The 14,349-nt window shown below is 58.4% G+C and overlaps 1 protein-coding gene across 3 annotated transcripts in view; it reads right to left on the bottom strand.

Moving 5' to 3' along the window:
• Positions 1-383: 383 nt before the first annotated feature.
• GAA (glucosidase alpha, acid) overlaps positions 384-14,349 on the bottom strand; it is a 19,158-nt gene continuing 5,192 nt past the window's right edge. For all 3 annotated transcript variants that reach the window (XM_023211631.2, XM_023211632.1, XM_023211633.2), the window contains 17 exons: positions 13,152-13,317; positions 12,971-13,067; positions 12,423-12,542; positions 12,226-12,344; positions 12,005-12,136; positions 10,823-10,933; positions 10,047-10,160; positions 9,867-9,951; positions 8,797-8,914; positions 8,216-8,349; positions 7,900-8,051; positions 7,570-7,718; positions 3,113-3,254; positions 2,479-2,628; positions 1,892-2,056; positions 1,445-1,597; positions 384-993 (listed from right to left, as the gene is read on the bottom strand). In XM_023211631.2, coding sequence (XP_023067399.1) covers positions 934-993; positions 1,445-1,597; positions 1,892-2,056; positions 2,479-2,628; positions 3,113-3,254; positions 7,570-7,718; positions 7,900-8,051; positions 8,216-8,349; positions 8,797-8,914; positions 9,867-9,951; positions 10,047-10,160; positions 10,823-10,933; positions 12,005-12,136; positions 12,226-12,344; positions 12,423-12,542; positions 12,971-13,067; positions 13,152-13,317 — 2,167 coding nt within the window. In that variant the 3' untranslated portion in view covers positions 384-933. The remainder of the gene's footprint in view (positions 994-1,444; positions 1,598-1,891; positions 2,057-2,478; positions 2,629-3,112; positions 3,255-7,569; positions 7,719-7,899; positions 8,052-8,215; positions 8,350-8,796; positions 8,915-9,866; positions 9,952-10,046; positions 10,161-10,822; positions 10,934-12,004; positions 12,137-12,225; positions 12,345-12,422; positions 12,543-12,970; positions 13,068-13,151; positions 13,318-14,349) is intronic.

The following is a 14,349-nucleotide window of genomic DNA, read 5'->3' as shown; positions in this document are numbered from 1 at the left end:
TGGGGAGACGTGAGGAGGGAAGGGGAGTGGAGGTGAGGTGGGGAGGGGAGGTGACATGGGGAGGGGAGGTGAGATGGGACTTGACGGTGACACGGGGACATGAGGTAGGGATGTGAGATGGGGGGATGGGACACAAAGGTGACATGGGGCTTTACGTGATGTGGGGACGTGAGGTGATGGGATGTGAGATGCGGACAGCATCTGAGGTGACGTCAGGCCTCGTGACATGGGGACATGACGCAGTGGATGCCGGCTTGAGCCAGAGGATGGTGCACATCCTCCGTGGGAATGTCCGGGGGCCTGCTGAGGACAAAGGAACTGCCTCTGTTCCAGGGCCCCGGACACATGCTCCCTGCCCTGAATCCCAGAGAGACCAGCAGAAGCTGATTCCAAATGCCCCTTTTATTAAAAATAATTGCACTTAAGATTTAGAATCTCCCAAGTCTTGTGAATTTTCCTGAGTTCCGGGGCTTGCTCGGGGACCAGCAGGCATCCAGCCCTCTGGGCAGCCGGGCTGTGGTCGCGTTCGGGCGGAGCAGCAGGCGTGAGGCAGGAACTCAGGCGCACGTCCCACACCTCCATCCGAGCACCCCTTTCTCCAGTGCGGGGGACAGATGGAGGCGGGTGGCTAAGGCTGCCCGCACACCGGCAACAGGTGAGGTGAGGAGGGCAAACCTGACAATCTTACTAACGCAGAGCAGCCCTCCGGGCCCCAGCCCACGGCACGATCGAGGGAGAAACCTCTTCTAGACATGGTGGGAGTCAGAGCCCCGGCCCAGGAGGTGGAAACAGCGATGTGGGAGCTCGGGTCAGTGTCTAGCTCCAGGTGACGCATCCAACCCCCAGGCCCGCACACAGCTGCTGCCCACACGCAGGCTCTGCTCCCCTGGGGAACCAGTCTCTCCCTGCAGAGGCTTCACACACTCCGCCCGGCTAAGACCAGCTGATGAGAAACTGCTCTCCCATCAACAGCGAGACAGGGATGTCCAGGACCTGGAAAAGAGAGAGCACAAATGGAGCAGCACGAGGTCCCAGCAGCAGCGAGGCCCGGCGCTCAGGAGGCAGCTCCAGCTGGCCCGAGATCCCAGCAGCAGCGGGGCCCGGCGCTCAGGAGGTGGCTCCGTCCAGCCCTGGGATCCTTCATGCCCGGTTCCTCCCCAACAGGCACAGGAGGACCCTGGCTCTCAGTGCCAGTCACCTTAACACGTGCTAGAAACGCAGTGCTGCTTCAACACGGCTGGAGGGTCGCCATCGTGGCCCCATCACCCACGTGTAGACCCAGAAGGAGGAAAGGCACAGCCTGTGTGGCCTGACCCTTCCCACTCCTCCCCAAAGGCCCCCTTGGGAGGTCCCAGCGTCCTCTGCTCCTGGCATCGGGTCACCAGGACCCCCAGCACCTTCTGCCCCCTGCACAGGGGGACGGGAGCCCTCTGGGCCCTCTTGCCTTGGTGTCGGGGCTGTAGGTGAAGTTGGAGACAGGGGCGCCGTTGGAGACGACCTGCTGGGGCGCTGTGGCCACGCCCAGGACGGTCACCTTCTGCAGCTGCAGGCCAGCCCCCTCGCTGGTCACATGTACCAGCTCATTCATGATCGTGTTCTGGGCCGAGCAGAGAGAGATGAAAAGACAGAGAATGTGGAGGTGTCAGCAGACAGCTGGGGCAGGGACACCCATGAGAACAGGGACTCACGATGGCTTCGGGGGGGCGACCTCCCTCTATGGAGACGAAAGGGCAGAGCGCACAGCCCCACTGCTCACTCTAGGGCCCCGGGCCACCTGGCAGAATGCCCCAGTGGCAGCAGCCATGGCGGGACCCCCGAGCCCAGCTCCCCTCACCCCTCCTCAACCCCTGGCCTCCCCCGACCCACCAGCCTGAGCAGCCCCAGGACTCACACTCCTGGCCAGGAATATGACCTGTGTGTAGGCCCCTCGCTCCAGCGCTTCCAGGCTCTCTCCATCGTCCCAGAACAGCTCCCCCCGGGCCTCCCCACCCTTGGTCAGGGCCACAGCCAGGGCCATGGGCTGCTGGCGGGACTCTGTGGTTGTGAGGCCAGGGCCCTGGAACGGGAAGGACACGTGATGTCACCATCCCCACCCTGGTACCTGGGAATGCTAGGCTGGGACAGCGCCAGGCTGCCAGGAACCAGGATCTGCAGGAAAGCCTGCGGCCGCAGGGGCTGGGACCCCGTGGTGACGGCCTGAGACCCTCCCCACCTCAAGTGCTATCCCACGGCTGCTGGAGGCCGCGCCCGGCAGAACTTCCACCGTGCAGACGCTGAGCTCCTGCCGACCACACTCCATGCCTTTGCAGGGCTGTGCCCTCCCCACCTCACTGGCCTGGCTGGCTCCTTGGTAACCTACAGCGGCGGTGACGGCCCCTCAGAAGTCCGCCTGGGTTTCTCCCCCACCATCTCCCTGTGCCTCCCCTGACTCTGCAGTGTGCTGTCCATGCCCCCACCGCAGCCACCTGGATCAGGTACCTGCAGGGGGATGATGTACCCAGCGCGGAGGTGGACGTTGATGGTGTCCAGGGGGGCTGGCAGCGTCACCCACTGCCCCTCGCTGTGGATGGCTGGCTCACGGGGAGCTGCAGGTGGGGGTGGGAGGCTGCCAAGGGCCTCTATTGGCACCTGGAGGGAGACGTTGCTTTGAGAAGGATGCTGGGCCGTGCCGAGGCCCCCCATGCTGTCCTCAGGAACCAGGCTCTCTGTCTCCCGGGGCTCCACGTGGAGGCCTAGGAGGCCTGGCACAGATGGGCTGAGCTATGACTTCAGGGGCAGACTCAGGGCTCACTGTAGGGACCCTCCTGACCACTGAGTGGGGACAGAGCCTGAGAGGCCTGGGTATGCCGGTTCAGCACAGCCTGTGACGGCCGTGGGACTCGGGGAGGTTCTGCAAGGGGGCCTCAGTCTGCTCATCTGGGAAATGGGGGTGGTGTGAGGAGTGGAGGGGCCGATGGGTGCAGACCACCTGGGCAGGGGCCTGGCACATGGCCAGGACTCAACACATACACTCCTCTTTCCGCCACCTGGTCACACCAACTGTGTGGAGGGGGCAGGTGGGAGGGCTACTCTGGTCTCCTGCCTCCCTGGGGTTTAGGGTCCCCAGACTCACCGTCTCCAGGTCGTACCATGTGCCCGAGGGGAAGTAGCCGGTCACTTCGGCCTTCCCGGCCTGCAGCACTGGGGTGATGAGCAGGGCCTCCCCCCACAGGAGCTGGTGGTCCACAGTCCAGGTGCTAGAGTCCTTGGGGAACCTGTAAGGGGGACGGGCACACAGGCATACGGGCGATGAGTGGGATGGGGCTGGCTCTCATGCCCACCCACAGGGAGGCACGGGAAGAGGCTGAATTCTGCTTTCTGGAGCTCAAGGAGCTGGAGGACCTGGAGGACTCAGGTCAGACGGGCAGGGAGGATTGCAGCAGACAGAAGGCAGTGCCGGAGCTGGGAGAAGCCGTCTCCCAGGGCATTCTGGCAGCTGGGCTCAGGGCGGGAATAGGGGCTTGTGCTTGAGGCACCAGGAGGGACACAGCAGTGGCCTCCCTTTGCTTGCTCACTTATCCTCCAGTGACCAAGGCAGTGCGTGCTCATCGGTCAAGTATTTGGAAAGTACAAACAAGTATCAACAAAGAGAAAAGATCCCCCCAATCCCACAACCACAGGCAACCTGAGTTAACATCTGACAAAAAGATGAATGTGAACGTGCAAGCAGCTCTGCAGAGGAGTCTCCGTCTAACGGAGACCATCCTGCCCTGTGATGCGGCTCTGCCCACGTCCTGTTTCTGGCCCCCGGACGTGCAGGCAGCATCCAGTACTCAGCTATGATCCCTGCACGGATACATTCATGGAGCTTTCATGCCTTTTGAGGTGACTTCTTTAGGCCCTATTTCTATTTGTAAAATGAATGCATCAATTCAATGTGAGTTTCAAAAATACTGACTGATAGGTACTGCTGCTTTCCACAAATGTGCCAATTTATATTCCACCCTACTATTCCGTTCATTGTGTTCCTGCCAGCAAGGGATGGCCTCATTTCCTCTAATGTATTCTAATTCAGAGGCAAAATAGATGGTATCTTTCTGCTGCAAAATATTTCTTGCAAATTACATTTCTTGGAGTGATGTCAGTGAAAATGGTGGAATAAACACCTCTGAAAATCCTCTTCTCTGTAAAAACAGAAACATAGGCAAAAATGGTCAGAATTGATATTTTTAGGACTCTAGAAACTAACCATAGGCTTGCAGTGATCTGGGGAGCGTGTATTTAAGAAAACGGCTGAATCTCTGTAAGAACAGCAAGAATTCTCAGCTTAGCGGAGTGCTGAAGATGCTTTCCACCTGGCCTCAGCCACCTGGCAAAGGCTGGGAGACTCACGGATGCCATGTGTGAAGGGTATCTGTCCAATTATCAGCTGTCCACTAAGCTAGTCAAGCAGAGACTTCCGTGGTCACACACAACAAAGAACACGGACCTTAGGGAATTAGCGCAAGAAAAGTCACAAAACAATCAGCAACAGCAACGAGGCCTGAGGGCGATGGGGAATCTGATGACCACAGCGGCTGCGTTGAAAACGTCCAGTCTGAAGCAAAAATGTATGAGACATGCAAAGAAACCGGAAAGTATGGCCCCAGATGGGGGCAAGTAGTTAATAAAAACTGTCCCTAACGAAGCCCACACATCGGACTTACCAGACAAAGACTTTATGTCAGTTACTTTAAACGTGTTCAAAGAGCTCAGAGAAACCACGGTTAAAGAACTAAAGGGAAGTGTGAGAACATGACTCACCAGAGAGGGAATATCCTTAACAAGAGAAATTTAAAGGAATGAAAGAGAAATTCTGGAGTTGAAAAGAGAGCAACTGAAACGAAAAGTTCACTAGAGGCCTCAACAGCAGATGAGAAAAGGCGGAAAAAAGAATCAGTGGCCTTGAAGACGGGGCAGGGTAGACTATGGATTCTGAAGAACAGAAAGAAAACACAACGAGGAAGGAGTCAACAGAGCTGCAGAGACCCCTGGGCACCGTCAAGCATACCAATGTGTGGAACGGGAGACCCAGAGGTAGAAGACAGAAAGGGGCAGAAAAAATATTTTATGAAATAATGGCTGAAAAACCTCCCAAGTTTGATGAAAAACATTAATGCATATGTCCAAGAAGCTCGACAAACTCCAAGTAAGATGAAGTCAAAGAGAGCTACACCTAGACACACCATCGGAGCTTCAAAGGCCAAAGACAGAGAATCTGGGAAGAGGCAAGACAGAAGCTACTCAGCAGAAACCATGGAGGCCATGGACTGACAAGTTCAAAGTGTTCAGAGAAATGACCACCAGTCAAGAACTTTAGGTTGAACAGAACTTTCAAAGAATGAAGGAGAAATTGGCCGGGAACAGTGGCTCATGTCTGTAGTCCCAGCACTTTGAGAGGCCGAGGCGGGCGGATCATGAGGTCAGGAGATCGAGAGGATCATGAGGTCAGGAGATCGAGACCATCCTGGCTAACACGGTGAAACCCCGTCTCTACTGAAAATACAAAAAAACTAGCCAGGCGTGGTGGCTGGTGCCTGTAGTCCCAGCTACTTGGGAGGCTGAGGCAGGAGAATGGCATGAACCCGGGAGGTGGAGCCTGCAGTGAGCCGAGATCGCACCACTGCACTCTAGCCTGGGCAACAGAGACTCTGTCCCAAGAAAAAAGAGAAGGAGAAATTAAGAGACTCTGAAGTCAACAAAAACCGAGAGAATCCATCACCAGCAGAGCGGCCTGACAACAAATACTAACGGGAGTCCCTCTGTGTAAATGAAAGATGTTAGACAAGAAGTCAAAGCCACATAAAGAAATAAAAACATGGGTAAAGGTAACTATCGGTAAATATAAAAGGCAGACAGTATGTATGTACTTTTTGCTTGTAACCCATTTTTCCCTCCTATTTGACTTACAAGACAATTGAATAAGGCAGTCATTATCAATCTGCGTGGATGGGCTCATAATGTATACAGACGTGGAACAGCACAGAGGAACGAGAGGCAATGGAAACCACATAGAAGCAAAGCTTTTTTACACTATTGAAAGCAAGCTGGCATCAGTTCCGACGAGGCTAAAATTAAGATGTTAATTGTAATCCCTATGGCAACCACTAAAAAAAAAAAAAAAAAAAAAATTAGTGTAGTGAAAGAAACGACAAGGTCATTAAAATAGTCATTAAAACACAAATTGCGTTTCTTGGATTTCCTGGTGAAGAATGTGTGGATACCATTCGTATCTCCTGTTTTACAAATAGTGTTCCTCCAGTTTGGTTCTTAGTCTTGGTCTCACCAACATACGAGTTTTCTATCTATTAGGAAGAGTGGCTATTTGCCGTTTTATTGACGATGCCTTCTCTGCTGTTATAATCCATGTTCAGAGCAGTTTTAATCTTTTTGTGTTTATATTCAGAGATTTACATTTTTTTTTCTGCTATGGTCAAATAAAGTTTATCTTTTTTTTTTTCCTAAATGAAACCTTTCCCTTTCTTTTTGCCTTGATACTTAGCCCTCTGCCTCCACAGCAGAGACACATATTCACTTCTCTTTTCCTGTGGAGTCTTTTTTTTTTTTGAGACGGAGTCTCGCGCCCAGGCTGGAGTGCAGTGGCCGGATCTCAGTTCACTGCAAGCTCCGCCTCCCGGGTTTACGCCATTCTCCTGCCTCAGCCTCCCGAGTAGCTGGGACTACAGGCGCCCGCCAAATCCCCCGGCTAGTTTTTTCACCACACACAGAACCTGCCTGTATTTTTTAGTAGAGATGGGGTTTCACCGTGTTTGCCAGGATGGTCTCGATCTCCTGACCTCATGATCCGCCCGTCTCAGCCTCCCAAAGTGCTGGGATTACAGGTTTGAGCCACCGCGCCTGGCCTCCTGTGGAGTCTTTCACAGTTTGATTTCTTTTTTTTTTTTTTTTTTGAGATGGAGTCACACAGGCTGGAGTGCAGTGGTGCGATCTCGCCTCACTGCAATCTCCTCCTCCCAGGTTCAAAGGATTCTCCTGCCTCAGACTCCTGAGTAGCAGGGACTACAGGCACCCACCACCACGCCCGGCTAATTTTTGTATTTTTAGTAGAGATGGGGTTTCACCATGTTGGCCAGGCTGGCCTCGAACTCTTGACCTCAGGTGATCTACCTGCCTCAGCCTCCCAAAGTGCTGGGATTACAGGCGTGAGCCACCACGCCCGGCCTCCACAGTTTGATTTTTGACATCAACTATTTAATTTATCTGGAACTTATGTTTCTATGGTACACAAGAAAAATAAATTGACTTCTGCAAATAGTTAACTATTACCTTACTCTCTGGGAATCCTCCCTCAACACACTGACGTGAGGGGCCGCTGTTAGGAACTCCTCGTGTGTACTAAGGCCTGTCTAGGGGATATTACTGGGTTTTCTTGCTGCCCTTCTCCCTTAAGCCAGGCCCAAATATTGTCTCATTCAGTGGCAACCTGCTGGGTCCTGGGGAACACGGCCCGCAGCAGGACAGGGCTGCCCGGGTGTCACGGGCCCCTCCCCCAGGGCACACATGGGCCACGCCCCTGCCCAGGTCACTCACTCCAGGAAGAGGGGCCGGGCCACGGTCTCCCCAGCGACGTGGGCCTGGTGGAACAGCGTGTAGAGGTGGGGGAGGAGTGCGTAGCGCAGGGTGAGGGCCTTCCTCATGGCCTGCTGGGCCAGCTCGCTGAAACTGTACGGCTCCTGGGGCTGCAGGGCAGGCGGGGGCAAAGGAGGCCTGGGGTCCTGGGGCCGCGGTCCCCTGGAGTCCCTGCCTCAGGAGACCCGCACTTCCTAACCACCCAGCATGGGGTGCTTTTCCAGCGGGGGAGGGATTCCCAGGGGAGAGTGTTGGGTGGGGGGGATCCCCCACCTGCCACCCCCACCCTACCAGATTGAGCAGGCCGTTGTGGTTCCGCATAAAGGGGTAGAAGGCCCCCAGCTGGGTCCAGCGCACACACAGCTCCTCTGAGGTGTTGCCCAGGAAGCCGCAGACGTCGGCCCCGACCAGAGGCACCCCCAGCAGGTTAAACTGCAGGATTTCTGGGAAGGCAGAGTCAGGCTGGGCCTCAGCCTGCTGCAGCAGCGCCAGCTCAGGCCAAGTGACCCAGAGCCCCACCTGCTGAGTGGGCAGGGGGCCCAGGCAAGCCTCCCATAGAGCACCCCGGCTCTGTTCCGCTGAGCAGACCCTCCTGGTAGGAGCTCACCTGGCACGGAGGCGGCGAGCTGCTCCCAGGAGCTCCACACGTCCCCTGTCCAGTGGCCGGCATATCGGCCGTGGCCAGCAAAGGTCGAGCGGGAGATCACAAATGGGCGTGTCCCCCGAGCCTTCACCAGTGCCCTGGGTGGGTAGGGGACACTGTGAGGGCTGTGGGGAGCGGGGTCACCCGGGAACCCTGTCACCAGCAGGGCAGAGCTGGGAGCAAGGAGCTGTCTGTGTGAGGCAGAGGCTAGGGAGGACGGCGAGGCCACTGCCCACGTCTGTGGGCACAGCTGCCTCTGTCCAGGAACTCCCCAGCCTCACAGGAGTCGTGAGGTCCCCGCTGATGCAGACGCCCTGTCGGCATCCAGGGTCCTTCCTCTCCAAGCCTCAGGCATGAAGTTGGGAGGGAGCTCTCCAGCTTCACGCTGGGGTGCAGGCAGTGGGTGGGGACAGCACTCAGGCTGCCCGCAGACCCCGGGTGGTCTGGGCCTCTGCTTTTCCTCCTCCCTGAGGCCCTGCAGCGGCCCCGACCTTGTGGGACAGGCTGTGAGGGCAGAGCCCAGTGGGGAGGGACAGGGCCCTCACCTGTGCGAGGCGATGGCTTCAGTCAGGCCGTAGAGGTTGTGCAGGTTGTAGTGTGTGGAGAGGAACTGGTGGCTGGAGGCACAGATGGTGGCCGCCTGGAGGGTCCCCCCAACCACCCCTGGAAGAGGCAGGGGCTGGTTTCCAGGGAGCTTCCTCCCGGCAGGCTCCAAGGTGCCCTCCCTGCCCCCTACCTCCCGGGAGCCCCTGTGCAGGTCACTGCCTCTTCAGGCTGGCCCTGGAGGTGCACCTGCAGCCGCTCCCCATGCCCCTGTGGGGTTGGTGTTGCCCCGGGAACCTGGGGCACATCCTGCACCATCTGCACTGCTTCCAAGACAGGGCCGGGTAGGTGCTGGGGGCTGGGCTCTGCAGACCCCCAGACTTTACATCCACCGTCTTAGCCCATTCCAAGCATTCGCCTGCCTGTTCACCTAAGCTCCAAACCCCACCCTCTGACTGATTCTTCGCTTGGCCAAGCTACAGCCTCAGGCCCCAAACCTTCTCCCAGGCCCATCTGTGTACTTCCTTGTAAAATCCAGTTGCTGCCATTCCTGCTAAGTCAGTTTGGCAAGAAGCCCCATTCCTCCACTACCCCTCAGGGGATGTCTGGTCACCCTGGCCTGCCTTCGGCGAGAATCTTGCTGCATCAGTTCAGCCAGAATCCTCCTGACCCCCATGCTTCCTCTTGGTAATTCCCACCTCTGACCCCCACCCTGCTCCCTGGCTAGAAACCCACTTGCCCGCACTGCATTCGAGTTGGGCCTGACCCCTCCCCACGTACGGGAAGGTCCCCGCTGCATGGTCCCTGCGCCTATCGAGACTGCCCTGAGTCAAGTCGGCCTCACTGTGCTCTGGCAAAGCACCCCCGAGCAGCGCTTCCTCGGGCAGGGCCTGGGTCTCTGCACCCACCCTGTCCTCACTGCCTGCCTGAGCCTTTCTCCTGGGGTTCCCCTCCCGCCCCTTTCCTGGCTGGCCCATCTGCTCCTCAGAGATGAGGGCGCTCAGCCGCCCAGGCCAGACAAGGGAAGCTCTGGTTTGATGAGGTCCCCAGGGGAGGTGGGGGGTGAGCTGACCAGGCACGTAGGGCGGCCTCTCCAGCTCATTGTTGGGGCAGCCGTCCTCAGAGCCCCTGATGAAGTTGGAAGGCTCGTTCATGTCCTGCAAGGGAAGCTCTGCTGGTGGGTGACTGCCCAGAGTTGGCGGGGGGGGGTAGTCCCAGGGGCCTTGGGGATGCTCAGGGGGGCCACACTTACAATCCACATGCCGTCGAAGGGCACCTGGTCATGGAACTCAGCCACCATGTCCTCCCACCAGGCCAGGGCTGCAGGGTTGGTGAAGTCGGGGAAGGCAGTGGACCCGGGCCACACCTGGACAACAAGAGGCTGGAGTGGGGAGACCCGGCTCCACCCAGGGCCTGCACGGAAGCCCCACCGAGCCTCAGCCCGAGCAGAGGCGCAGCCTCACTCTGCCCACATTTGTAAATCTGAGGGACCTGCACCCTGGGGGTCAACGAGTAGCTCTTTCTATGCAAGGAACTGATGCGGGGTCAAGGGGTCTCAGCCTGGGGAAAACGAGGGGCCACCCCCAATACGTCCACCCAGGGGCTGGGCTGCAGAACCAGAGAACATCAGGAGAAGGGCAGTGGAGACGGCCCCATGTAAGCCCTGCCAGGGAGTCTCACATCCGCACCAGACCCTCCCTAGCCGCTCCCTCAGCGGGGGCCTTGCCCGGAGGCCACTGCGGGGGCTGGGAGGACAAGCAGGACCCTAAGGCCTCACTGAGGGTCTGCAGAGCTTGTGCCTGGGCCAGGCCCAGCTGCCCATGAAGTCAAAGGCCTGCTGATGGAAGAACTCATGGGGGCATTCCTTGTAGGAGCCACCATCGTCACGGGCCACTGTGGCCCACTCCTCTCAACTCTCCTACTGGGTGTGATGGCTCCTCAAATCCACCCTCTTCCTGAGCAGCTGCCGGCTCCTCCTGGCTGGAGACCTCTGCTTTCTAACCCCTGTCCCCCGGACCCTCGCCCTACCTTCCCAATCAGTGGCTGGCCGGTCTCGTTGGTGATGAAAACCCCCCTTCGCAGACCCTCGTCGTAGGGTCTGTAGCTCCCGGCAGGGCCCGAGCTGCTGATGGCAGGATCCTGGGAAGAGGGAAACCCGTTCAGGTAAGGGTGGCCCAGAGCCCTGGCGCCAGCCACGGGGAAAACGGGAAACTGAGACGGTGAGAGGACGAGGCAGGAGATGACGTCCCGCGTGTGTACAGCATGCCTGCCTGTGTACCTGCACACGCCCGCCTGGAGAGGAGCCAGGGCCAGGGGAGTCAGGACCAGCTGGCTGATGAGGGGCACGCCGGAATGGAAGCTTTACCTTTTCTTTAAACCTCTAGTTTCCCAAGTGTTCTACAGTAATCACTTTTCTTTTATAATTAAAAAAATGTGAGGAAGAAGGTCTGTGTTTCCACTCCTGCTCTTATGGGCTACTAATGTTTGCTGCCCGCAGAGGGCAGGGCTGGAGATGGGCAGCGTCAGCACAGCCCCACGTCTCATCTGCGCTTCCTCTGCGGACGCGGATCTCCCGGCAGGAGCGGTTGGGTCTTTTGAGCTTGCCCTGCCTCCCACCTCCTCCTCTGGCCATCATGCCGGGCACCAGGACTTGGGCTGGACCAGCCCTTCTGGCTGTGGGACTGGCTCAGGGAAGGGCCTCTTTGCGCTTGTTGACTCCAGAGTCCTGCCCTGGGGCTTTTCTGTGGGAGCTGACGGGAAGACGTGTCCGCTCTGTGGTGCTAGCACGAGGGCCGGAAGCTGGAAGCTGCCCTCACTCACGCCGTCCTTTCCAGGGATTCGGAGCTGGCCTGAAGGACAGGCACGGCCAGAAGGCACACGGAGCTTCCACAGTTCCAGCGTTACCCACGCCCAGGGCCATCAGGTCCTCCGCTTTCCAGGACCAGGCGACATCAGCTTATCGTGCCTCTGGCCTTTTGCTTTAAGGCAGTTCAAGTAACCTACATCTGATAGAACCTGTTTCCAGGGACCCTCAAACCCGACCCCCCTGGATAGCCAAGCCTGCCAAGTTGATATTCCCTCAATATCACAAAGACCCTCAGAAAACATTCTCGATGACCACACGGGCACGAGGATGATGCCACACAGAAGAGCCACCACTGGGCACCGGGCGGCCCCCTTCCCAAAGGCCCACAGCGTGGGGGCACACACCACAATCATCACGTAGCGCCGGCCGCCCCGGTGCAGCTCCTGCACCATGGCTGGGAAGTCCCGGAAGCCGTCCTTGTTGAACGTGAAGTCCCGCCGGGAGTCCATGTAGTCCAAGTCGTTCCACTGGACGTCCTGCAGCCACAACACGGGACCGTCTGCCGGGGCCTGAGGAGACGCGTCCCAGCCAGCCCCTTGCCTCCCCTGCCACCACCCCAGCTCACCAGGGGGAAGTGGGCCCTGGTCATGTTCTCTACCACCTGGCGGGTGATGGCGGTGGAGGAGTAGCCCCAGCGGCACAGGTGGAAGCCCAGGCCCCAGTACGGCGGCATGAACGGGTATCCTGCAGGCCAACGCCGACTTCATGAGCGAGGCGGGAGGCCGCCTCGGGGTGGGGCCGCGGCCAGGGAGCAGGACCTACCCACAACATCCAGGTACTGCTGCACCACGCTCTTGGGCTCCGGGCCCAGGAAGATGTACACATCCAGGATCCCACCTGTCGACCTCCAGCTAAGGGCAGGGCTCGGCTGCAGGACCACATCTGGAAGGGAAGCACCTCTGAGGTTTGGGGACAGACTCTTCACCTGAAGGGCTCTGCACCCCACAGATGGGCCAGCCACAGGCGGACAGCAAGGCTCTCTCCCCATGGGGAGCTCAGAGTGGCCTGGGGTGTGCTAAGCCTGACTCAGGAGGAACCTGGCACGGGATGGAAAGATACGTGGTGCCAGCCCACCTGCAGGCAGGACCCCAGAACCCTCCTTAGGAGCAGAGAAGGCCAGAGCTGGGAGAGGCATCAGCCCATGGGACTCATTTCCCAGAAAACACGAGGCCCAGCACTGTGCCCAGGGCCCCTCATGTGGACCTCCAGTCTCCAGGGCAGGTAGCACGGAGAAGACCCCGGCCCGGGCACTGGGTGGCGGGCAGCACAGAGGAGACCCCAGCCCAGGCGCTGGGCAGTGGGCAGCTTACCCATGGCATTGCTGTTCAGCAGGAACACCCCATGTGCCGACCCGCCATCCTCCAGCGCCAGGTAGAAAGGGTGAGACCCGTAGAGGTTCGCACCGGGCTGGGACAGGCAGGGGACGGCGCTTCAGCACCTGTGCTCCCCAGCTCTGTGCCCCCACCCGCTGCCTGCTGCCCGCTGCTGTACCGTGGGCGCGAGGTCCCGGTTCCACAGGGTGATCCTGGTCCAGCTGGTGCTGAGCATCAGGGGACTGAGGTGCTCGGCGAGTCCTGTGATGTACTGAGAGGGCAGCGAGGTGGACAACTGAAGGAACTGGTCCGCAAAGAACAGGGGCGCCACCGTCGTGTTCAGCCTGCAGGACAGAGGCCGGCCAGGCTTGCTCACAGCCAAGGGGCCAGACGAGCTCGAAAGCACCCAGAGAGCACCCCAGGCCCTGGTGCCCTGGGAGAGTGGAGTGGCCTGGCCAGCCCTGCAGCACAATGACCCTGGGACAGGTGGCCGTGCCAAGCCCTGTAGCCCTTGGCACCCTGGCACCAGCATGATAAACACTTTGGGCACATCAGAGGAAGTGCACCACCTGGCTGGGCCCAAACCACCCCGATGGGCCCCCAAGTGGCTGACCTCCAGGAACTGGCACCAGAACTGTCCCGTGAACCCTGACCCCAGGCAAGGCTAGGCGGGGGCTGAACAGAACCTTTCCAGGCCTAGGAGCTTGTGGCCAAAGTCCTCCCACATCCAGGCCCAGCCATGCCCCAGAGGGACCCCTGGGGTTTGCTGGGGATCAAGTGCAAACAGCACCTCCAAGGAATGAAAGCCACAGATAAGCCCCGTCCACAGGAAGACACGTCCTCTGTTAACACATCACAGCTAATTTCACAGGACGTGCTCACACCGCACCCACCATCCCCTGGGCAAGACTACACTGAGTGCTTTCACGGCCGAAATCTGTCAAGATGCCTGTCTGTTGTTTGTTTTTTGAGATGGGGTCTCAGTCTGTCACCCAGGCTGAAGTGCAGTGGCAAAACCATGGCTCACTGCAACCTTGTAGAACGCTGGGCTCAAGGGATCCTCTTGCCTCAGCCTCCTGAGTAGCTGGGACCACAGGCATGTGCCACAACTCCTGGCTAATTTTTTATTTTTATTTAGAGATGGGGTCTCGCTATGTTGCCTAGGCTGGTCTTGAATTCCTGGGCTCAAGTGATCCTCCCACCTTGGCCTCCCAAAGTGCTGGAACTGCAGACATGAACCACCACACCTAGCCTGATAAGATGCTTTGACAAACTTCTCTTGGGTCTCTCTACTCAGAGGTCACCTCAGAGAGACCACCCCCGTGCCCCACATCTGCACAGCTGGCTTCCAGAGAGGCCACCCCTGCCCCCAACAT

Source organism: Piliocolobus tephrosceles, chromosome 16 (genome assembly GCF_002776525.5).
Source record: "Piliocolobus tephrosceles isolate RC106 chromosome 16, ASM277652v3, whole genome shotgun sequence".
NCBI lineage: Eukaryota > Metazoa > Chordata > Mammalia > Primates > Cercopithecidae > Piliocolobus > Piliocolobus tephrosceles.
This window is presented reverse-complemented; position numbering and strand designations above follow the sequence as displayed.